At 32.7% G+C, this 23,895-nt stretch overlaps 6 protein-coding genes across 6 annotated transcripts; 3 read left to right on the top strand and 3 right to left on the bottom strand.

Moving 5' to 3' along the window:
* Positions 1-71: 71 nt before the first annotated feature.
* LOC128396352 (syntaxin-like) lies at positions 72-1,345 on the bottom strand. Its single transcript, XM_053356926.1, has one exon. It carries the CDS (start codon positions 1,209-1,211, stop codon positions 327-329), a length of 885 nt encoding a protein of 294 aa, XP_053212901.1. The 5' UTR covers positions 1,212-1,345; the 3' UTR covers positions 72-326.
* A 102-nt stretch (positions 1,346-1,447) lies between these two features.
* LOC128396357 (N-lysine methyltransferase KMT5A-like) lies at positions 1,448-2,745 on the top strand. Its single transcript, XM_053356931.1, has 2 exons — positions 1,448-1,956; positions 2,091-2,745. The coding sequence occupies exons 1-2, from the start codon at positions 1,597-1,599 to the stop codon at positions 2,382-2,384; spliced, it is 654 nt and encodes a 217-aa protein (XP_053212906.1). The 5' UTR covers positions 1,448-1,596; the 3' UTR covers positions 2,385-2,745.
* A 226-nt stretch (positions 2,746-2,971) lies between these two features.
* Positions 2,972-4,829, top strand: LOC128396340 (magnesium transporter NIPA2-like). The gene is made up of 3 exons (XM_053356914.1): positions 2,972-3,342; positions 3,440-3,520; positions 3,595-4,829. The coding sequence occupies exons 1-3, from the start codon at positions 3,075-3,077 to the stop codon at positions 4,503-4,505; spliced, it is 1,260 nt and encodes a 419-aa protein (XP_053212889.1). The 5' UTR covers positions 2,972-3,074; the 3' UTR covers positions 4,506-4,829.
* Positions 4,830-5,089: 260 nt separating this feature from the next.
* LOC128396338 (activating signal cointegrator 1-like) lies at positions 5,090-6,788 on the bottom strand. Its single transcript, XM_053356911.1, is given in 4 exon segments — positions 5,090-5,986; positions 5,989-6,402; positions 6,483-6,575; positions 6,666-6,788. Coding segments are annotated over 4 exon segments (1,326 nt in total). The 5' UTR covers positions 6,667-6,788; the 3' UTR covers positions 5,090-5,168.
* A 16-nt stretch (positions 6,789-6,804) lies between these two features.
* LOC128396326 (transcription elongation factor SPT5-like) lies at positions 6,805-11,116 on the top strand. Its single transcript, XM_053356898.1, has 2 exons — positions 6,805-9,926; positions 10,014-11,116. The coding sequence occupies exons 1-2, from the start codon at positions 6,942-6,944 to the stop codon at positions 10,158-10,160; spliced, it is 3,132 nt and encodes a 1,043-aa protein (XP_053212873.1). The 5' UTR covers positions 6,805-6,941; the 3' UTR covers positions 10,161-11,116.
* A 3,274-nt stretch (positions 11,117-14,390) lies between these two features.
* On the bottom strand, positions 14,391-22,651 carry LOC128396349 (homeobox protein php-3-like). Its single transcript, XM_053356923.1, has 2 exons — positions 21,553-22,651; positions 14,391-15,772 (listed from the first exon to the last, which is right to left on the bottom strand). Exons 1-2 carry the CDS (start codon positions 21,881-21,883, stop codon positions 15,087-15,089), a joined length of 1,017 nt encoding a protein of 338 aa, XP_053212898.1. The 5' UTR covers positions 21,884-22,651; the 3' UTR covers positions 14,391-15,086.
* Positions 22,652-23,895: the final 1,244 nt, after the last annotated feature.

Consider the following 23,895-nt stretch of genomic DNA (forward strand, 5'->3'; position numbering starts at 1 on the left):
ATAATTAAAATTTCCATCGGTAAAATAAATAGTAGAATTGAACATAGTCTCAATAATTTGAAGTTCGGGTGTTTAGTTTTGTGTGAATAGAATTGAGAATGATTATCTTGATGATTTCATCTTTTCTCTGATTGTTTTGTTTTACTTTTTTATTCTACCCTAAAAATATAAATTATCTCTTTTTGATTATAAATGATGATGATTATATAAAATATGGATCAGAAATAAAATAGATTGATGATGTTAGTAGTAGGCGGCTTTCAATTAGATATGAAAACATCTCACAGACAATTGTATTTACATGTGAACTCCGAATTAGTGTTCATTTAATTTAGTAGAGATAATGTAATTGTGGTTATAATTACTATGAGGATAATAATTAAACATAAGTAGATGACAGTCTTTTTACGACGAGCCTTTTTGTGGTAGATCACTGCTTTAGCTGTTTCTTCATTGGCTTTGGCTACATAATTTTTGGTTTCAACGACTTGGTGTTCAATCCGGTCGACCATATCTCCCTGAGAATCAACCAGCACCGCCATGTCCAGGAAAAGATCATGAAGCTCTTTGATACTTTTCTCCAGTTTGATTATATCTGCATGACGAGCGGTTATGTCAGCCAATGTTTGCTTGGCTGCTTTCGAATCGGCTAAAATACGTTGGGTGAAAATTTCTGGATCTTTACTTTCCAACAATTCTTCCAATCCTTCATCGGTGGTACTGTTTCCGGTAACTTCTAATTGCGCCTTGATAACTTGTTTACACTTTTCTCTATATTCAATCTGTGCGTTATTGTATTGATGCATGATATCAGCAAAGCGTTTGGATAAAGCTGAATGTTGGGTAAATCTAATCCGATAAAGTGCAGATGATTTATCGACACCCTCCATGGAAATCATTGAATTTTCTATATCCTTAAGCTTATTTTTAATTTTTGTCGCTGATTTTTTAATCGATGACATAAGAGCCTCCAAATCTTCATCACCACTTTCATTTAAAGGCGAGGCAATGGCAGCAGAAAACTTTTTCATCTCCTCTATTTGAGAACACAGATGATCCAATGTTTCCTGTATAATAGTTACCTCATTAAAAAAACTTTCCATGAATTTAGGTCCTTCTTCCAGTTTGATCATCACTTCACTTCCATCACCACTTTCATCCGAAGATTCACCACGAGCAGCCCTTAGAGCTGCAAGTCGATCCCGAGCCATAACCAAAGTAAACCAAAAACAGAAAACAGAGGCCAAACAATTAGAGAAAAAAAACAAACAAAAAAAAAAGAAAAACACTAAACCCAAACAATCAAGAGAAGGTGACTAACAATCAGACAATCATCAGGCTGTTGCTTTCGCTCACAAGGGAACATCAGATTCTCCGAACATCGATTAATCGAAATTCGATATCGATACTATCGAAGAATGTCAGTTAACAATAACAAAGAATTTGATTCTCTTTTAAAGCTCTTCAGCATTTCCGTTGCTTCTCATCTAAATTGTTGTTTAATTCAATTTTGGAAAATTTTTAATTATTCTTTTTATTTTATCTTTGATTAGTTGAATCGAATTATTTTATTCTCTTGTAAACAAATGCTTTGAAATGTCAAATATTGAGATTAAAGAAGAGACTAAACAAGCTGGAAAACAAGGTAAAAAAAAATCTAAAAAAGTATCTACAAAAGAATCTAAAAAACAAGTCAATTCAAAACAATCTACTAAACAACCTGTCAAACTTATTAGTGATTATTTTACACGAGCTAAAAGAATACCATTTAAGGTTCTTGTTCAACAGGAGGAGAAAAAGATTAAACATCATTTGATTGGTAAAACTGATCCGAAAGGATTTAAGATTATTGAATCTCAAGAAAAAGGTAAAGGTGTTGTTTGTGTTAATAAAATAAGCAAAGGAAGTTTCGTTTGTGAATATTCTGGTGATCTAATTAAAATTTCCGAAGCAAAAGTAAGTTGATTATCGTTTATATTGTTCTATACTTGTTGGTTTTTTGTTCTGTCTCATGAATGTTGTTCATAAGAGATTTGAAATGAACTCACTTTCTTATTTGTTTATCTTTTCATTTTTACTTCTATTCACAGACTCGAGAACAAGAATATGAAAAGGAAAAATTTGGCTGTTATATGTATTTCTTTGATTGGAATAATAGACGTTATTGTGTTGATGCAACCAAACCCACGGAAAGAATTGGCCGTCTAATTAATCATAGTCGTAAATCTCCTAATCTAAAGACCAAAGTATTTCCAATTGACGATGTTCCTCATCTGATTTTCATCACTCTTCGTGACATTGAACCAGGAGAGGAATTGCTTTATGATTACGGTGAAAGAAACAAAGACGCTATCGCAGCGCATCCATGGCTTGTGTCTAGTTGATATTTATTCATCGTATCAGTGACTTACATTTTCATATTGTATCAAATTATATCTGTACTCTAGTGTATTCTATTAACGCTCTCTATCTCTCATCCTTTCTCATCCTTTTTCATCCTTTCATTTATAAATATTGCATTTACATCAAATTCAATTACATGTAATTTTACGTGAGCAAACCTAATTGGCTTCAATTAACCGAATTTGCAAATTACGAGCTTATTAGTAACTATGATTACTTTTATGGTTCACTTATCATCAATTTGAATTTATCCAATTTGCCACGTTTTTCATTATCTAAATTAATGAATTAAACTTAATTAGATTGTTTCTTTTTCATGATCAATTTAACGGAAAAAGAAAATTTTAATCTCATTTACTCTTGACGATTATTGTTGGTAATTGAATTAATTCCATTAATAAATGATCGATTCTTTTACAAAAACGATTTTGACGCTTTTTGAAAAGTGACCTTTCAGATCAAGAAAATGACGAATTCGCAATGACGAAAACGCTAATATTCAAATGGGTCGCTTTCTAAATTTGCTCGACGTTTAGCTTTCGAATCTAAACTTACAGAGATTTTCGTGGAAATAGTCAAATATTTTTCTCATCAACAACTGAATTGATTTCTAATTTCTTGTTTTGTTTTTCTTAATTAGTGACCTTTTATATTAAATTAGTTACTTTTTAATGTCTTTTTTGGATGGAGTAGGTACTGTTGATGAGGAAGATGATGATATACCGGTAATTTCTCTTGGCATGGAAGAATCGTTTCTTGGTAAGAAAAGATTTCTAATTGGATTAGTGTTGGCAATTACCTCGACAATTTTTATTGGCACCAGTTTCATAATTAAGAAAGTTGGTCTCAGTAGACTAAATCGTAAAGGTTCATTACGTGCTGGTGCTGGTGGATATGGTTACCTAAAAGATTGGGTTTGGTGGGCTGGTTTCTTATGCAGTAAGTTTTTCCCTATTTACATTTGCATCTCTGTTTATTTCTTTCAACCATTGAAATCAACCATTTAATCAATTGTTTTTCCATCTTTCACTTTCAGTGGGTTTCGGTGAATTGTTCAATTTTATAGCTTATGCATTCGCACCCGCATCTTTGGTTACTCCATTAGGAGCTTTATCAGGTAATTACTGATAAAATTCTAATTCGATTTGAACAAACAAAAAGCTAACATTAAATTTTTCAATTTATCTTCAGTTCTAGTCACTGCTTTACTGGCAACTAAATTTCTTAAAGAAGAGCTCAATATACTAACTACGATTGGATGTGTAAATTGCATCTTTGGTTCTACTGTAATTGTTTTACATGCACCAAAAGAAGGGCAAATTAAGAGCATGGAACAATTAAACACTATGCTGACCGAACCAGCGTTTATTATTTACCTTCTTTTCGTTCTCATTGCTTCTTCCATTCTGATTGGTTTTGTTGCTCCTAAAAGTGGCGATAAGAACGTATTAGTTTATATCGCTATTTGTTCACTAATTGGATCGCTTTCAGTGATGTCTTGTAAAGGCCTTGGATTAGCGTTGACCGAAACAATTTCCGGAATCAACAATGGTTTTCAACGAGGACTTTTCTGGTTCCTTTTGGTTTGCACGATCATCACCATAGCCACTCAAATGAATTATCTAAACAAATCTCTCGATATTTTTGATGCAACAGTTGTTACTCCGATTTATTATGTTTTCTTTACGACTTTTGTCCTAATTGCTTCGTCCATACTCTTCCAAGAATGGAACAACATGAAAGCTGAAGATATAGTTGGAACTTTAGCTGGTTTTGTCATTGTGATCGCCGGTGTTTTCATGATCAACTTTTTCAAAGATGGTAAATTCAGCTCAGTAGACTTACCTCATGGTAGTCGACGGAACTATAGTCAATATTCACCGTTACTCAAGTCTTTTCAATCAAATAGTGCCAATAATAATGCTGAAGATTCTAATTCAGTGCATGAAAATAGTTCCAATTCACATAAACATGTTCCAAGGAAAAAGAGACGAGGACGATTGAACAAAACTCGACAGGGTGTTGATAATTTTTCTTCATCCGATGAAGGTGAAATTCGAGCTGATCTTCATACTTTTAAATCGTCCAGAGAAATACCATAAATAAGTCGCATTAATTAATCACCTTGAGTTGATAAAATTCACTTGTATCTTCCTCGAAACCAGTGATTCAACTTTTCTTTCATATCAACAATTTGGTCACAGTGAGAAAATCAATGGAAAAGAGTCAAGACTTAAGTACAACAAAAAATATAATTAATTTCTCTCCTATCACAGTTAATCAATTATTTCGTAATTTCTTGTTATCATTCCATTTAGCATGTTAATCGAAGCTAAATTAGTATTTATTGACTTATTTTACAATTATAATCAAATGTTTCTTTTTAAATCATAAATCAAATAAATTATATAAATAAATTAATCTAATTTTCAGATTGAGACTGAACACTTTTGTTTTTCCTTCAATTCAAATTCAAAAGTCATTTAACCTTCGGTACGAAAAAATCAACTTTGGATAATTAAGTTTCTATTAATTGTTGCAAATCTAAATTTTCCATAAACTTATTAATTCAGTTTTGCTAAACTTTTCTATCAAATGAAAATTGATTCAACAAGAAGATGATTCATTATAATTGAATCTCTGCTGTTCCCAATTTATGAGCGTAAAAATTGTTTGAAAAGAGCAATTAAGTTAATTCAACACGAATCTTAGATTCTTTTTAAATATTAAAATATTGTATCCAATTTAACGAAATTTCTGATTGATTATAAAGAGAAGTTGAGTTGTTTCGATGCAGCTTTCAGAATTTGATCGTCCAAATTAAAAAGTCGATTTGATTTCGAATCCATTGGAATTTTGACCTTTAACTTAATAGGATCTTCTAATATCCAAACGTAAGTCGATTCCATGTAGGGATTTTCAACTGATTTTTTATACTCTTCTTGTGGTAGACAATCTTTGAGAGTTGCACATCCAAGCAATAGAGATCTTGGATAATCTATTGAGAATTTTGTATTAGTTTTGGTCATTAGAGAGAAGATTTTTTCAGCCTCATTGATTTCATCTTGAGTCACGATTTTTCCTGATGCATGGATCCAAATACGACCTCGATAATGTGTGTACCAACTGCGACCTTCGTGAAGTTTGATTCCTGAGATGACCAATGATGCCCACGGTTGTTGAATGGTTAAACATACACCGGAATCGCTCATTTCCATCAATTCAGGACCTTGAAGTCGTAAATTGTTACTGAAAATTGAGGAATTCAGTCTAATCGGAGCTGAAGAAGTTGTTGGTTCGATTGTCTTATCGTTTTTGGCCTGCTTCCCCTTTTTGGTTACTTCTTTCTTTTTCTCTTTCTCACAATAAGCTGCTCGGGGTAATTTCTCATTGATGTTGATCTTTTTACTATCCACGACTACATAATCTGATTTATAAGCAGCGTCGTCTTCAATTTCTTTGACCACTTTACTAACATCAGCGATAACGGGGGTCACATTCTCTTCAAACCTTCGGTTAACAATATCTAGTGTAAGGGTTCGGTCTTTAGCGAATTTTTTCTCTTGCAGTTGATCAATTTTAGCCCAATTTTGTCCCTTGCATCTTGACTTAACCAGTGTTGAGATGTCAACTTGAAATAATCACTTTCATCGTCAATTACACGCGTTTGTTGTTTACACGTACGATCATATTCTAACAATGTATTCTTATGTTGAACAGCTTTTTCTAGACTAGCAGCGATATTTCTGATTCCTTCTCGCTTATTTTTCTCAACTTTCTTCTTTTTTTCATTCTCTTTACCCTGATGGGATGAGCTCAAATAGGCAGCAACACTTGCAGCAGCAGCTTCATTTTGTCTTTCAATTTCTTTATCGTTAACAAATTCACCACAAGTGAAACAATCGCCAACCCTTTCTTGTTCACAGACAATCCGACCACAAGATGTACAGTTGTTGATCAATTTATGAGCAGAAGCTTCACAGTCACAGGGATGACGACCTAACAACCAAGTTAATAAAAAAGTAAAACAAATAATTAGTCACCAGCAAAGATACAAAATAAATAAAAAAAATACTCACCGGGTAACAAAATGTTGTTATCAAAATCTAAGATTGGAACAAAATTTTTCTTCTTGCCTCGTTTGGAGGTTTCCTTTCCAACAATAGAATTCACTAGAGAATAGAAATAAGGTCGACATAATTTCAGAAACAGAAAATAAGAACATCAATTAAAAGATAAAATAATTTTTCTAATTAACTTACTCGCAACACTTTGGATTCACTGGTAATTAATTGTTGACAACAATTTGTTGTTGAAACTTCAGGGGTCGTACTATTTTTCTGTTTACAAAAAAAGAATAAAAAATTTTATTATTATTCGGTCCCTGGTTCTTCTCATTTATTGTTGAATTTTCAATTGGAAATTATCACAAAACATTTTAGCTTTTTATTTTCACGACTTGTGTTCACTGATTGTCAGTTTTTTTGTTGTTAATTGTTGATTATTTATCCTTGTGTTGTGAGTTTCATCAGGTCACCATGTCCAGGATTACCGATGATGCTGATGATGATGATCAAGACTACAGTGGTGAAAATGAGGTAGACGATGATGACAATCAAGAAGGTGGTGAAGAAGAAGAAGATGAAGACGAGGAGGAAGAAGAAGAAGAAGAGGACGATTATGATGAGGAGGAGGACGAAGATGAAGAAGAAGAAACCACTGGGAGAAGAAGACCCAAGAAAAAGCCTCGCCATGGTGGTTTCATTTTGGATGAGGCTGAAGTTGATGATGAGGTTGAGGAAGATGAAGAATGGGAAGAAGGAGCAGAAGATATTATCGAAAGAAATAGACCTAGTGAGTCAAGCTCATCTCGAGAGCTTGACAGTCATCGTAGATTACAAATGATGCTGAATAATCAAAATGAAGACGAGATTGAAGAATATTACAAAAGGAAATATGCCGAGACAACAGCGGCCGAAAAAGGTCTTTATGATGCTGAAGGTGATCTTCCCGATGATATTGCCCAACAAGCTTTCATGCCCGGAGTTAAAGACCCCAATCTTTGGATGGTTAAATGTAAACCCGGAGATGAAAAGGCAACAGTACTTCAAATTATGCGAAAATTTATCGCCTATTCCACCACTGAAGAGCCTTTGTTGATTAAATCAGTTGTTGCTCCTGAAGGAATCAAAGGTTACATTTACATTGAGGCTTACAAACAAACTCATGTTAAACAAGCAATCACTGGAATTGGTAACCTCAGAATGGGGCAATACAAACAAACTATGGTACCGATTCATGAAATGACTGATGTTCTTAAAGTCACCAAAGAACAAGCTCTAATCAAACCAGGAACTTGGGTTAGACTGAAAAGATCGGTTTACAAAGATGATTTAGCTCAAGTTGATTATGTTGACACGGCGCAAGGACAAGTCCATCTTAAGTTAATTCCAAGAATTGATTACACACGGAAAAGAGGAGCTCTGAAAACAACGGAAACAGAGATCGCTAAAAGAAAAAGAACCAAACGTCCACCAGCTAAACTTTTCGATATTGATGCCATTCGCTCAATCGGAGGTGAAGTCAGTAATGATGGAGATTTTGTCATTTTCGAGGGTAATCGATATCGACGAGGTTTTCTGTATAAAAATTTTCCAATCGCTTCACTCATAATCAGCGGTGTTAAACCCACTTTAGCTGAGCTCGAAAAGTTTGAGGAACATCCTGAAGGTGTGGAAATCAACGAAAGTGCAGCTGATGATGAAGAATCTCATGGCATTTGTTCAGGTGACAATGTTGAAGTTTGTGAGGGTGAATTGGTTCACCTGCAAGGTAAAGTTGTCGCTGTCGATGGAAGTAAAATCACCATGATACCGAATCATGAAGATCTCAAGGATCCACTTGAATTCCAAGCTCATGAATTGAAAAAATATTTCCGTGTTGGTGATCATGTTAAAGTAATTGCTGGCAGATATGAAGGAGATACTGGTTTAGTTGTTCGAGTGATAGAAAATCAAATTATTCTATTTTCTGATTTATCCATGCACGAGATTAAAGTTTTACCCAAAGATCTTCAACTTAGTCCTGATATGGCCACTGGTGTGGACAGTCTTGGACAATATCAATGGGGAGATTTAGTTCAACTTGATGGTCAAACTGTCGGAGTGATTGTGCGTCTTGAGAAAGAAAATTTCCAAATTTTAGATATGCATGGGAAACTAATTCATATCAAACATCAAGCGGTTAAAAATAAACGTGATACTCGTAAAGCTGTTTCATTGGACTGTGATCAGAGTCAAATTCAAGTTAAAGACCACGTTGAAGTGGTTGATGGACCTCATTCTGGACGAAAAGGAGAAATTCGTCATCTCTACCGTAACTACGCATTCATTCATGATCGTTTACACATGGAAAATGGTGGTATATTTGTTTGCAAGACTAGAAACATTCAGCTATCTGGAGGCTCAAGATCTACATCTGTTGTGTCCGCTGGAAGAGGAGCTGCTCCTTTCATGTCTCCGAGACTTCAATCACCGGCTCATCCTGGTGGTGGTGGAGGTGGTGGAGGGAAAAGACCATTTGGTGCTAACAAGGGAGGTAGAGATCGTTCAGATTTAGATTTAATTGGTAAAACTATCAAAATCATTCAAGGTCCATACAAAGGTCATATTGGTATTGTTAAAGATGCAATGTCAACAACGGCTCGAGTGGAGCTTCACTCAACATGTCAAGTTATCAATGTAGATAAACTTCGTATTGATGTGGTCGGTGGAACCACTGGTCAACGTACAGGAAGTGCTTCAACATATTCAGCCCGAACACCAATGTATGGATCTCAAACACCATCATATGAATTGGGTGGTAGAACACCAGGTAGAGGTGGTCAAACTCCAATGCACGATGGCTCACGAACTCCAATGCACGGCGGTAGCTCCGTTTGGGATCCTAATACTGGAGCCACTCCGAGACCGAACTTTGATGATGATGCTTGGAGTGCTGAAAATCCTGGTGGTTATCATAATCCACCTACTCCAGGTTACACAGGTCCAGACACTCCTCAGGCCGGGGCATACACACCTCAAACACCCGGAATGTACACTTCTGACCATAATTACTCCCCATACCAACCCGTACCCTCCCCTTCAGAGGCCAGTTATCAAGAGTCTGCACCAAGTCCTGCTAGTGGATCTTACATGTCACCAAATCCAGGAGGTTATGGATCTGGAGGTATGACACCAAGTCCACAATTCGCTGGCTACTCTCCCATGACTCCTGGAGCACCATCACCAATGTTCAACCCACAAACACCAGGAACTGGCATGGATCAAATCAACATCGACTGGCTAACAACTGATATTGTAGTAAGAATAAAAGAAAACCCTGATAGTGATCTTATTGGACAAACTGGTGAAATCACTGGAATCAACGGTGGAATGGTTTCCGTTTTTCTTATACGAGAAGATCGTGTGGTCAATTGTTTCCCTCATCAATTAGAACCAATTTCCCCAGAACCTAAAGATAGGGTAAGTTTTTCAAGATTTAAAACTAACTATTTACATACAAAGTTTTATTTATTCTCATTAATAATCATTTTCTTATCATCTTTCCAGATTAAAGTGATTTTCGGTGAAGAAAGAGAGCAAACTGGTGTTTTATTAAGTATCGATGGTGTTGATGGTGTTTGTCAAATGGACTCAGATCAAGATGTAAAAGTCTTACACTTACGGTACCTTTGTAAGATGAAAGCACAAGCATAGGAACGAAGGTCATTTGAATTGACAATCGCTCATCAATTCACAAAATAAAATAACTTTTTCCGATTTTTTTAATGAAAACCTCATGACTGAATCAAAACAAATCGTCATGATTTTCTGAGATCTTTAAATTCTGACTTGATGAATATTCAGTTCTCAGGAAAACCTTCAAATGTTGCTGCTGATTTGGTCTTCGCTCTTTGTCATCTCTCAACATCGGAACCAATACAAATTAACGACGAACATTCAGATTGACTTATTCATTTTTTATCTCAATCTCCATCCACAGAGATTAAAAAAGAAAACCTCAAATCTACTTCAAAAGTTCATTGATTATTTTCCTCAATCTTTTGATCTTCCTTCCCAATCTTTTTTTAAACTAAAACAATTGAAGAGAAAAAAGTAATTTTTAGAAAATAATAGTAATTGTAACTTCTAATTACGGTTTATTGTGCATTCCATTGTGAAACTCCATTGTGTTTTCAGGGAAAAAACAAAATGGTGATTATAAAGCGATAGAAAATGTTGAGACTAAAAGAAGATAAAATGATGAAGGAGAAGGAGGAGTGGAAAGAAATTGTTCTTTACGGTTTGATGGATTAACTGTATAGGTTTGAGATTTTCAGGATCCATTTTGTGTCCTACAGATTCGATGGGAATCGATTTTGTTCATTGTACTCACAATATTCTTTATCTTCTCCATCATCACAATCAACAAAATTATCTCTTCCCATCTCTCCTTTCATCTCTTAATCCTCTCGATTTTATTTCATTTTTACGTGTTTATTTCCAACCATTTTCGATTTGGACAGAAAATCCCTTCGAGTGAACCCTTCGAACTTTCTCTCATTAACTTGGACATTCATTTCTATTTTTCTCATTATTTATCATTATCCTTTTCCATCATTTAAAATCCTTCCATCATTTTTATCTTTAATAAAATCATTTTAATTGTTCAATTATCATTATGAAGCTTTGAAAGTCTTTGGATTCGATTGCTTAATCAGGTTAATTTACATTCTCAGTGAGATAATTAAAACTTTTCAATGATTAACATTTACAACTGTACTGATTAAGTAAACATGAGTCGGTTGTTGATTCGAGAGCTAAAAATACCAGAGTAATCAATTGTTTCTATTCAAACAATTAATGTGACCATTTACCTTTCGACTTGAAAGGTTGACCCATAAAAAGTTATAGCTCGAGGTGAGGTCAAACAATCAGAAGAAAAGTAAACTTAAAACAACAATGAATAAATTTGGTAACACAGAGAAAGAGAAAACTAAAAGGTTGAGTAACCGATGCCCTGAGGGGTTGACAAAATGATTGTTATGGCAGATACAAAGATAGACAGAGTTTACTTTGAAGGTGTAACTTTCATTGATGAAGATTCTTTTGCCTCCATCATCACGATAAAATATGATAACAATAATAAATTCGCAAACTTTTTTTTTCGATTTTAATTTGCAATTAATCCATCACATTGGAGATAAAACTTATCAACTTTTTACTGAACTGAATAAAAGAGATAATCATTTGGATGCATTAGAATATGAGAATTGACCTTTTTTACTACTTTCTTTCGATTCTCTCATTGATCTAAGTCTTTTCGACTATTCTGTCGAGATCATTGTTAACATTTGTTACTTGTTTTTATAGTTTCGCGAAAATATTATGATAACCGAGAACCTTTGTAATGTTAATATGATAACAATAAATCCGTGACCTTCTTGTCCAGTCCATTGGTCAGCGATCAGCCAATGTCACCATTTTCTAACAAAATCTAAACACGAAAGTTTTAGTTTAAGATTCAAGTTTAGTAAGTATTTTGATATCTCTTGGTGAAAATAACAATTTCTATGGAGTTTTGATTCGGTGTGAACAGAAATGATTGCTGAGATTAATTGCTAATTATCTTTTAAATGCTCTAAATGTAAACAAACAAATGATAATTTAGTTAAGGTAAGAAAGAGTAATAACATTTACCAATAGTAAATCAAATGATGATTATAATGATCATGTTAATTGTTACATTATGAGCTCAATGTTTCATGTAAATTAGGTAATAAGAATCATAATGATGATGATGATTAGGATGAAGATGATGAGGATGAGGATGATAATGATAATGACGAGAGTAATAATAACGATCCGTTACTAATGTACAATTTACAATCAAATTAATTAACTTTTAACTTTCTTTTCCTTCCTAAGTATCAACAACTTGTTGTATCATAATAATAATAATAATACTGAGAATGAGAATGATAATGATTATGATAATATAAAAGTAAACATTGATTGTTGTTGTGGTTAAGAAACAAACAATCAAACAATTAAATGAGAAATTGATTGTAATCTTGTTGTAAGAAATTGGATTACAATTCATTGAGAGAAATATAATTGATTTTCTGTTTTTTATTATTAAAAGTTGTAAATGAATTAAAATCTTAGTTTGTTGGTACAAATTGTGCAACTAATCAATAAGATGAACTGAGAATTAGAAAAGTTAAACTAATTTAATGGAATTGGAAAGATTTAAATTGTTTTATTACTTTTTAATGATTCATCAATTTGGAAACTATTTTATCATCTTCATCTTCTCCTTTTATTTTCTTCTTTCTCTCAGATGTTCTTGGACTTAAACCATATAACAGTTCACATCGAATTAGCTCTCGAAATCACCGACCACAGAGTAACTAATTTGTTTTTACGTTTCTCTAGTTCAAAAGCTCGAGTTCAGTTCCAACAACAAATAAGCAAAAGATGAATAAGATAACATCAATCGAGATGTTCTATTGGGTCACAAAATGGCGATTTCTTTGTATTATTTAGTCGATTTTCGTATAGGTTGATATTGATTGTAATTCAAGTTCTATGATAATATTATATTTACCCATTTGCGCATTCGCATTTTCTAACAATAATTGTAATTGGAAATTTTGACTAAAAAACCAAAGGCAAAAGGTTAATACGCAAACCTAAGACAAAAACTTATCGATAGAATCGATAGAATCAACAACCTTAATCTTAATCTTAATCTGAATCTGAATCTTGGTCTTAATCCTACGTAATATTTGAAATCATAAAGTAATAAACTTTAAATTGGTGAATTAACAGTTGATGAAATGAAAATGAAAATGAAAACAAGAAAGTGAATTAATTTGATTTAACTATCGAAAGTATTGATTTGAGTAAATTGGACGATTATTAGATTAATCTTTTGATTAGCCTTCAATTTGTTTGCAATTGAATTTAAATTTAATCTCGTTAATGATAATTATGAATGAAAGAGGAGGTCGATCATAAAAACAGCCAAAATTAATCATTGAAACGATATCCATCAAACTGTAACTGATTATAATCAATGATATATTTTGATTAACAAGTTAACCAATTTTACCAAAATAATAAAATCTAAACAATTTATCAACGTAAACATATAATTATTATCAAAATTGATTCCAATCATATTGAACCAAAATTGTATTGAATCATAATCAACAAGGACAAATAATCAATAAGATAAGCTTACGTGAGAGATTGATTTAGATTAACTAATTAAAATCTTAAATTAATTTGCTATTGAAAATGTTACTTATTAATTAACATCTTACAAGGTTATTAACAAACAAAGAAATTAAGTGTTAATTCAGTTCAATGAAACTTTTGGATAATCATGTTAACCTATGGTTTGATTGTTGTTTCAATTACCTTTTACAATTTTAATTACGTTGGAGTTTTTATTACTTGGATATGATTATCATTTGTGATTAGTATACAATTAACGTAATAATTCATGTGAATCAACAGAAAGTATTAAATTAACTAAATCAACAGACACTCACACACGTTTAACAATTTAATTTATTCATTTCCATCCACAAGAGCCCTTAGCACCTCCTTGATTGTTGATTGTTTCTGGAAAATTGAAATAATTAGTTAATTGTTTCACTCAGCGTGTTGTTATTTTAAAGTAAAAACTAATGAATGAATTAAAATACAAATGATTTTGATTGACTCTAATCGTGAGATTTGTTGATTATTCACCAAGAAATGGAAATGCAATTGGCTTGATCCACTTTAATTTATTGATTGTTTAGCTAAATATAATTGCCATCAAGTGATTAAGATGACATCTAGAGACAATTAGTGTCTCATTGAGATGATAAATGTTATATATGTTTAATAGTTAAGATATCAATTGATGAATAGTTGATTGGGTGAATTAATCTATCATGTTGGTTGATCACGAAATGATTGGAAACAAATTGGAGTTACAATTGTTTATAAATTATATTATTGTTATTAACTATTTACAATTACATGGAGGAGGAAAACGGATCAGGAAATTAGTTGATTGTTGGTAAAATTGATGAGAAACAGAATCAACCAAGTGAACACAATCAAGAATGAGAACAATAATCATCATCAGATTGTAGAAACACATGAAAAAGTAAATCAATTAAGTAATTAGAATGAAGGAAATGAAGAAGACGAAAATCATTCAGAGACTCGAAATTGAAGAAAACATAAGAAAGAAAGAGAGAGAGAGAGAGAATCGCCCAGTCTCTTACTTTTCTCTCTCTCTCTCTTTGGTTATCATCTTCTCGAATATAGTATCCAAACCTATAGGGTGTATTTGAACTTAAAGTAATTCAAATCAACCTATACTTTTGATGTATTTATATTCCAATTCAGTGTTTGACTTATTTTCTTGTTTCTCATCCTATAAACTGATAAATGAAAATATTCATGGGGATCGACTGAACTTTTATCTCAATCTAAATCTAATTTCAGAGTAGATTTTATGTCCGAGGAGGAGTTTCATGTACTTTAATGACGGGAGTTTGTTATTATTGTCGAATGTAAATCAATTGGGATCCTCGAAATTGAAAAGTTTTTTTCTTCTTCTTCTTCTTTTTCATCCTAATCTGAATTTCTATTGAATTTCATCTCAGGGTGGTGGTGATGTCGACGATGATGGTCTCGTTTATCTGTTTTCTTTGCTTTCATCCTTCTATTTTGAAACCATATCTTAACCTGTCTTTCTGTTAATCCTAATGAACGAGACAAATCAAATCGCCGCTGTTTGGAAACATAATGATTCTGGAAATACTCTTTTTCCAATTCAATTGTTTGGTACTTGGTGTAGGGTTTACGTTTCTTTCTTTGTGAGTGATGATGATTATGATGATTAGTTGAAGATGAAGTTTGATTATGAGACGATGAATGGTGATTAAGGTGAGATGTTAAAGAAGGGTGATGATGATGATGATGAGAAGTGAAATGAGGATGAAGATGGCTTGGAGTTAATAATCCATTGGATGAACTACTATTGTTACCGTTTGTACTTGCACCTCCACTGCCACCACTTCCTCCTCCGCTGCCGATTCCCATTCCAAGGGGCCCATTGGTTGAAGATGCAACAGTTGAACCAGAGAGGAGACTATTGTTATTAGCTGAAACTGCAGCCGCTGAGAAAGCAACAGCTGAAGGACTGGACCAGTCAAGAGTAACACCATTGCTCGGTAAGAAAGGGTGATGAAGTAAAGATGATGCTTCAGGATGATGAAGATGCTGATGATGATGATGAACTGCTGCTGCAATATCATCTATTGTTCAAGAAAGAGAGAGAGAGAGAGAGGGAGGGAGAGAAAGAAATAAAGAGAATGAGAGAGAGAAAAAGATAAAATAGTAAAACGGATTAAATAAAATGATGAGAGAGGAAGAAAAATATTCTTGAGAAAAGGAGGAGAATCATGAAGATGATGCTTTTTGATAAACGAAAGAAAATGCTAGAGGATTAGATTGCAAGAGAATTTGAAGAAAGAAAAGAAAGAGAAAAAAATAATGACGATGATTAACTAACGCGGGAAGTTGATAATGAAAAGTAATTTGAGAGAAAAAAAGAAGAGCAAAAAACGATCGTAAAAGTTAATTCAAAAAGCATTTAAAAGTTGGCGCCAGAACAGAATTCTGAACATTTAAAGAGATGATTATGATTAGAGAGAGAGAGAGAGAGATGAGGCCAGACTAAGAAAATTATTTTATTCTTTTTTCATCTTCTGAATCTGTAATTCTTAAGGAAGCTGCATAAACGGATGTCAATATAAATCAATCTCAATCATTGACAAGGTCACAAACTGCTCAGAGCGAAGCTCAATCGTATTATTATCGTAATCGTTAGTTATTGTAATAATTAACGATGATAAACATAAACAAACTGATGATCGAGGTGTCATCGAGTGTAAAATTGTATTTAACTTACAATTCAATTGAAAACCTTTGAAACAATTAGCGATTGAGAATTGAGCAATTTACATTTGCAAACAATTAGTTTTTTTTTTGTTTTCTTTTATCTAATCAGCTTGTTAACTAATTGTTGCTACTGACTTAGATTGATTGGATCATTAACTTTAACCAGTATTTAGTGTGTCTTAATTGTTAACTAGATAAAAAAACAAGTTAATCGTTATTAACGATAACATTAACGAGACCTTTTGATAATTCTTGATTAAATCAAATCTTTTCAATTAAGAAAAAAAAATGATGCAATTAATGAGATGATGATGAAGAAAAAAAAAACAAACAGAAAAGTTGATTTTTCTTTAATGATTTATATTGATTATGTGTTGATGAGAGATTAATAAATGATAGTGAACGATAAAATATCCAAGGGTAATGTGATAAGAATTTTAATCACAATTTAGAGATAATTAATAACGGTGATTTAATGAAGATGATTTCATGATGATAGTGATACACATGTAAACAAATTGTTCAGTAATTCACAAGGTGAATCGGCAATAAAATATGATAGTAGCTTGTTACCTTGTACGAATGCTAAATGAACAATAATTAGCTGAATATGATGATCACCATGCTAATCATGAATTTAGCTTTTGTCAAATACAATCAGAGTAAAGGAAAAGTCTGAAAAGTTAACCGATAACTTTAAATATATTACCAAGGTAACAGATGATGATGATGATGATGATGATGCTAAAGGATGATGAGGATCAAAGTAAATGTTATAATGTTTGCCAATGTCTGTCAATATCATGTTGAGTTCCAAGGTAATTTATTGAAGTTTATCACGGAATAACTTTTTCCTTTGCAAATATTAGTGTTTTTTTCAACAGAAACAAAAAAAAGCTCATCACTTCCTCCATGAATTTGATGATTGAAAATAAGAAGCTGAGAAATGAATATCGTTCATACTTGATACGAATGTTATATTTGCTAATTGTTTCTCTTGCTCATCTTCCTCATTCAAAATTCAATGTATTTCTTTACGTCAATACCCTGATAATATCATGATAATGAATATGTTGAATCGATGACGATAATTATGAAGATGAATAAATGTCTTACCAACGTAATAATAATGAGAGAACAATTTAAGTTGCTAATCTTGTTCTTTTTTCATCTTCTCTTCGCTCTTTTATCCAATTCTTTATTTCCTCTTTTTCTCTCCATCATCATCATCATCATCTTTTAACTTCCCTCGTTCACTTTTCTTCCTCAGCTATCATCTTCTTCATCATCATCTGTATGGATGTATAATATATAACTACAGCTAAAGCTATAAAATTTTGTTTCTCTTTCGCTTATTCCAAGTCACATCGAGTCAACCCAAAGGAAAAGCCATAAAATTGAAGATTTTGTTGCTTTTTTTCATTCCTTTTCCTTCTCAAAGTAAAATTATCTTTTTCTAAGCTTTAATTTGTTTTCTCTTCTTCTCATTTTGATTCTCATTCTATCTCACACATTCACCTTAAACCTTTATACTGTTGTATTTGTTTCGCCAATTTAGACATTTATTTGTTGCTCATGCTGCCTTTTCCACCCATCATCATCTTCCACCACCACCCTTCATCTCCTCTCCCTCCTCATCCTCATCTTCCTCTTATGTGTCTTCTTTCAGCGCACAAACTTCACTTTCTTTATGACCAATGTCTGGGTGTCGTTCATATTACTCCAAATTCAGTTTCAGTTTCTTTTTCTGCTCTTTCTTGCTTTTTCTTACTTAACTTTTACTTTTACTTTTGTGGCCCATAGATAGAGATCCGTTCGGTAACTTAACATGAACGTGCTAATGTTTTTTTTTCTGGAACAAAAGTGACTTTTTAAGCTTTTACGTTATCGTCACGCTTAGAAATGTATGTAGTCTTGGCTATTTTTTGTTCCTCTATCTTTCCGTATCTTTTATAGTTATTATGATTTTTTATTCGTATTTTTTTATTATGATTACAGTAATCAAATTTAACTTAATGTGTCTCGAATTTCCTGTGTCAATGTCGCTTCACTTTTGATCGAAATTAGGTCACTAACAGTTTGAGTCAATTAACAGAAACAACAAGAAAATGAAAACAAAAACGAGATGAAACTCATAAAGTTAAGTCTTTTCGTCATAATTATAATTGATTAATTAGATCAACTACTGGATTTCGAGGTAAAGTTGCATTTAAAGGTTGTTATGAATTTTAGATTATTTCACAATTATTATTGAATGAAACAGAAATAGGTTACTCATTACATGGATAAATATTAATTAGATCATCAACTAATTACTTTTGAATTGAATTGTAAACAAAGGAAAACTTTAATTGTTGCAATAATCTAAATGTAAACAAACAAATGATAATTTAGTTAAGGTAAGAAAGAGTAATAACATTTACCAATAGTAAATCAAATGATGATTATAATGATCATGTTAATTGTTACATTATGAGCTCAATGTTTCATGTAAATTAGGTAATAAGAATCATAATGATGATGATGATTAGGATGAAGATGATGAGGATGAGGATGATAATGATAATGACGAGAGTAATAATAACGATCCGTTACTAATGTACAATTTACAATCAAATTAATTAACTTTTAACTTTCTTTTCCTTCCTAAGTATCAACAACTTGTTGTATAATAATAATAATAATAATACTGAGAATGAGAATGAGAATGATAATGATTATGATAATATAAAAGTAAACATTGATTGTTGTTGTGGTTAAGAAACAAACAATCAAGTAATTAAATGAGAAATTGATTGTAATCTTGTTGTAAGAAATTGGATTACAATCCATTGAGAGAAATATAATTGATTTTCTGTTTTTTATTATTAAAAGTTGTAAATGAATTAAAATCTTAGTTTGTTGGTACAAATTGTGCAACTAATCAATAAGGTGAACAGAGAATTGGAAAAGGAATTGGAAACTAATTTAATGGAATTGGAAAGATTTAAATTGTTTTATTACTTTTTAATGATTCATCAATTTGGAAACTATTTTATCATCTTCATCTTCTCCTTTTATTTTCTTCACAAATACTATGTGGGCTAATATCATCTCTTCGCTAATAAAATGAGGTTCGACAATTAGTTTTGGATCTTAGTGAGAATCGCAAGCTCGATTTTCTTTGGAAATGCTCGATGGTTCAACCACATTATTATCTTAAATATGAATATCATACAAATTATGTTCACATGATCTGTGTAAATTATTATAAAGTTCCACTGGACTGTATATAAAGGGTTTTTTTACAAAGAAATACATCTATGTAAGAATAAGCAATAAGAACTATCAATCAACAATCAGCTGAATATAAATTTCTATCATTCATATTGATTTCAACCATTTTCTACTCAATGAGATATTCTTATTACAAAAGAGAGGCGTTTTCATCTCTCAAAATGGCGATTTCTTTGTATTATTTAGTCGATTTTCGTATAGGTTGATATTGATTGTAATTCAAGTTCTATGATAATATTATATTTCAACATTTGCGCATTCGCATTTTCTAATAATAATTGTAATTGGAAATTTGATTAGATAGCCAAAGGCAAAAGGTTAATACGCAAACCTAAGACAAAAACTTATCGATAGAATCAACAACCTTAATCTTAATCTGAATCTGAATCTTGGTCTTAATCCTACGTAATATTTGAAATCATAAAGTAATAAACTTTAAATTGGTGAATTAACAGTTGATGAAATGAAAATGAAAATGAAAACAACAAATTGAATTAATTTGATTTAACTATCGAAAGTATTGATTTGAGTAAATTGGACGATTATTAGATTAATCTTTTGATTAGCCTTCAATTTGTTTGCAATTGAATTTAAATTTAATCTCGTTAATGATAATTATGAATGAAAGAGGAGGTCGATCATAAAAACAGACAAAATTAATCATTGAAACGATATCCATCAAACTGTAACTGATTATAATCAATGATATATTTTGATTAATAAAATAACCAATTAAATAACATTCATTTACCTTTGTTATTTTCATCATTAGATTAACATCACAATAAGAGTTAATTACAATTAGTAAAATCGTTCATTGATCATATTGATAAATTCACAAAGACAGATAACCAAATAACTATTTGAATGAGCTTTACGATCAGTAGATTGTTTAATTGTTATCATTATTGTTGCTGCAATTAGATAATGAGAAAAGTAGGCGACAATCAACAAGAAAGAGAAAAGGAAAAAGGTCATTCTTGTCGGGTCGATATCTCGAAAGTTATTTACTGCCCTTTACGGGTCACTTTCATTTTCTTAAAATCTATTCAATTATGTAACTTAAAGTCTTCTATTCTCCTTGTACATATAAAAGTACTTAAAGTTGACCAGGAAGAGTGGACATCATAAAGTATCTAAAAAAGGAAACAAAACTTAACGAAAGTAACAACAAACAATCAACATCGTTACTGGAAAATAAACGTTGATTCTGTTTCTTTTGCGAGGTAAAAGTAAAGAAAAACTCAATTGGTTAAGGTACCAAATCTTATCACAGTTGTAAACAATTAAGATGATATAATAGCGATTGGGTCAAAACAGAATGATCTCTGACCTTTTCTCAGGTTATTCGTTCCTAATTCTTGAACAATAAAATCTTCTCACATGAATATTTATCCTTCTCAGTAGATGATTAGTTCAGCTCGAGTTGGAGCTATTTTGTATCAACAATTTCGTCGATTGTTAATAGAATACAATTTAAGTCGATTGTGATAAATAAATCGAATGTCAACAATAAATTGGTAATTAATCATAACCTATTCTCTTAATCAGCAAAACTTGGATTTTATGAATCAATGAATTTATATCGACACATAATTTTGTTATTATATTTCGAATTATCAATAATCAGGTGAGTTATAAACTTGAATTTAGATCTACGAACGTTTCAAGAAAATGAATTTTTATTGGAGAGGGAGTTTAGACTAGCGTTTAAAAGCGAACTCAATGTTATCCATATGAGATCATTTAGCCGAAGCTTATTAGAGATCAATTTTTTGGAGTTATGATTGATTATGTCTGACCGATTGTCAAAGATTGTGATTGTGATTGGATTATATTGTTCAAGTTAAATGCTTACCACTGATCGGAGTCATCCAAGGATAAAAATTTGGAGGAGGTGGATTGACATCCGATCCTGAGACCGCTGCAGTAGCAGCGGCGGTCGCTGCTGCAGTGGCCGCTGCTGAAGCTGCCGAACTGTCCACATAACTATTGTTGTTGTTGTTGTTGTGATGATGGTGGTGAGAGTGAGAGTGAGGGTGAGGAAGAGAATGTGAATGCGAATGAGGATGATGAGGATCACTTAAAGACGATGGTAATGAGGAAGATACACCCGAAAATCTGTAGGTAACTGAGTGAGGATCGTGTCCAGTTTGATAGAAACTATGGTCGAAATTAGTGTTCATCATTTTGAATCGATTCAATTTACTAATTGCAAAAGATCACTTGGTAACTTGTAACTAATTCACAAACATTACAATCAATTGGAATCACAACTAATCAACATCCGATGATAATTATGCTTATTGATGATGATGATAATGGTGATGGAGATGGTGATCAGAAAAGATGGAAACTTTTACTTTTACTTTTACTTTAAATCACAATTCACAATTCACACTCACTACTGATTCTGATGATCAAGTTGATGATGTCGATCATGTCGGTGTTGTAATCATCATCAAGTTTATAGGATTTTGTTCATCATTTTGATAAACTTTATTTTCAATTTCATCTCTCACTCACTCGCTCACTCGCTCACTTTTCCCATTCATTTATCTCCCTTACATAATAATGATAATAACCATTATCATAATCATAACACTGATGCTAATGTCGATGGTTAATAATAATAATAGCGCCTCTTCCTGATTCGACTCCAAAGGTTCACTCAACAGTAACTGGAAGAGCGACAATGAGGGTGAGGCCCAAACAAATGTAACAGCCAATGAGAAGCAAGAAGATCATTTTTTTTAAATGAGCGACTGGTTCTCATCTTATGCGTCGGTCTTTTCTCATCTTTAATCAATAATCAAATCGGCCTGAGAAACTTTTCATTCATCACAAGAACATTCGTTCACTTTGTCTACTCATCATAGTCGAGTGAGAACAATAGTGATAAAGTTGCTTGTTCTTTTACTTTTCGAATTTTAAAAAAGTTCCATTTCTAGTCGAAAGAAGTATTATTCACCCTCGAGTTCAACACTTTCGTCTCTTTATTGGTTTTCCTCGAAGTTTCAATAGACAAGTGACTTGGTGCGATAATCGATTATTATTATTAGCCTGATCAAACCCACCGAATCCACCGAATCCATCAAATCATCGACTTTTCTCCGAGTCCAATCACTGCCTGTATTTACCAAAGGATTAAGAGATAAGGTGATCGATGTTGGAACCAACCTCATCTGGAAATGTGAAGCATTTGGAATTCCCCAAGTTAAATATAATTGGTACAAAAATGGAGTTGAACTTCGAGGCAACACCATCCCTCAAGAAGACTCGCAAAGAATTAAGATTGAAGATAATGTTCTAACCATCGAAGCTGCTAACCCTGACAGAGACAATGGAATGTATCAATGTCGTGCTTACAATGAACTCGGTAACAACTTCAGTTCTGCTCAATTGAAAGTATCTGGTATCAAGCCAACATTTAGACGTCACCCACTCAAGGATATGTACGCTGCTCTTGGCTCCAAGTTTTCAATCACTTGTTCACCTGAAGCTCTACCAGCTCCATCTTTCCAATGGCTACTAAATGATTCACCATTGCGATCAAACTCCGAATTACTGACAATCAATCAAGTTCGTAAAGAGGATGAAGGTTAATACATTTGTGTTGCCAGAAACAAATATGGTCGAGATCAAAGCAAAGGATATCTAACTGTCTTCGATAGCCAAACATTGGTGAATATCCAAGACCCAAACTCGTTGCCATAGTAAATGACACCATTCAAATGCCTTGTGATGCCAATTCTGATTCCAAGCTGGACATTTCTTTCATTTGGCTCCATAATGGTATCAAAGTCGATCAGTACAACTCATGGAAATTCACAGTCGACAATAAACCGGGTTATCTCAAGATTCGAGGAATTACTTTTGCCGAGTCTGGTAAATATACTTGTTTGATTCGCTCAGCGGTTGACACTATTGCTCATTCAAAAGAATTGATTGTTGATGGCCCACCGAACACCGAACACCAGGCGGTGTTTTAGCCGATGTTATAAATGCCACTTCTGCTTCCATCCATTGGACTCCAATGATTGGAGTGATGGTTCTTCTAATGGAAGACAAATACTCTCTTCCTCTTCTTACTCTGCTTCCTCCAGAATCTATAACTTTGCTTGTTGAGTGCACCAGTGAGACTGTACCATGCTTCATCTGAAAATCAGATCTTATCGGCCGACTTATTGACTGATAGTGG

The sequence above is a fragment of the Panonychus citri genome, unplaced genomic scaffold (assembly GCF_014898815.1).
Source record: "Panonychus citri isolate SS breed McGregor unplaced genomic scaffold, ASM1489881v1 Contig00143, whole genome shotgun sequence".
Lineage (NCBI taxonomy): Eukaryota > Metazoa > Arthropoda > Arachnida > Trombidiformes > Tetranychidae > Panonychus > Panonychus citri.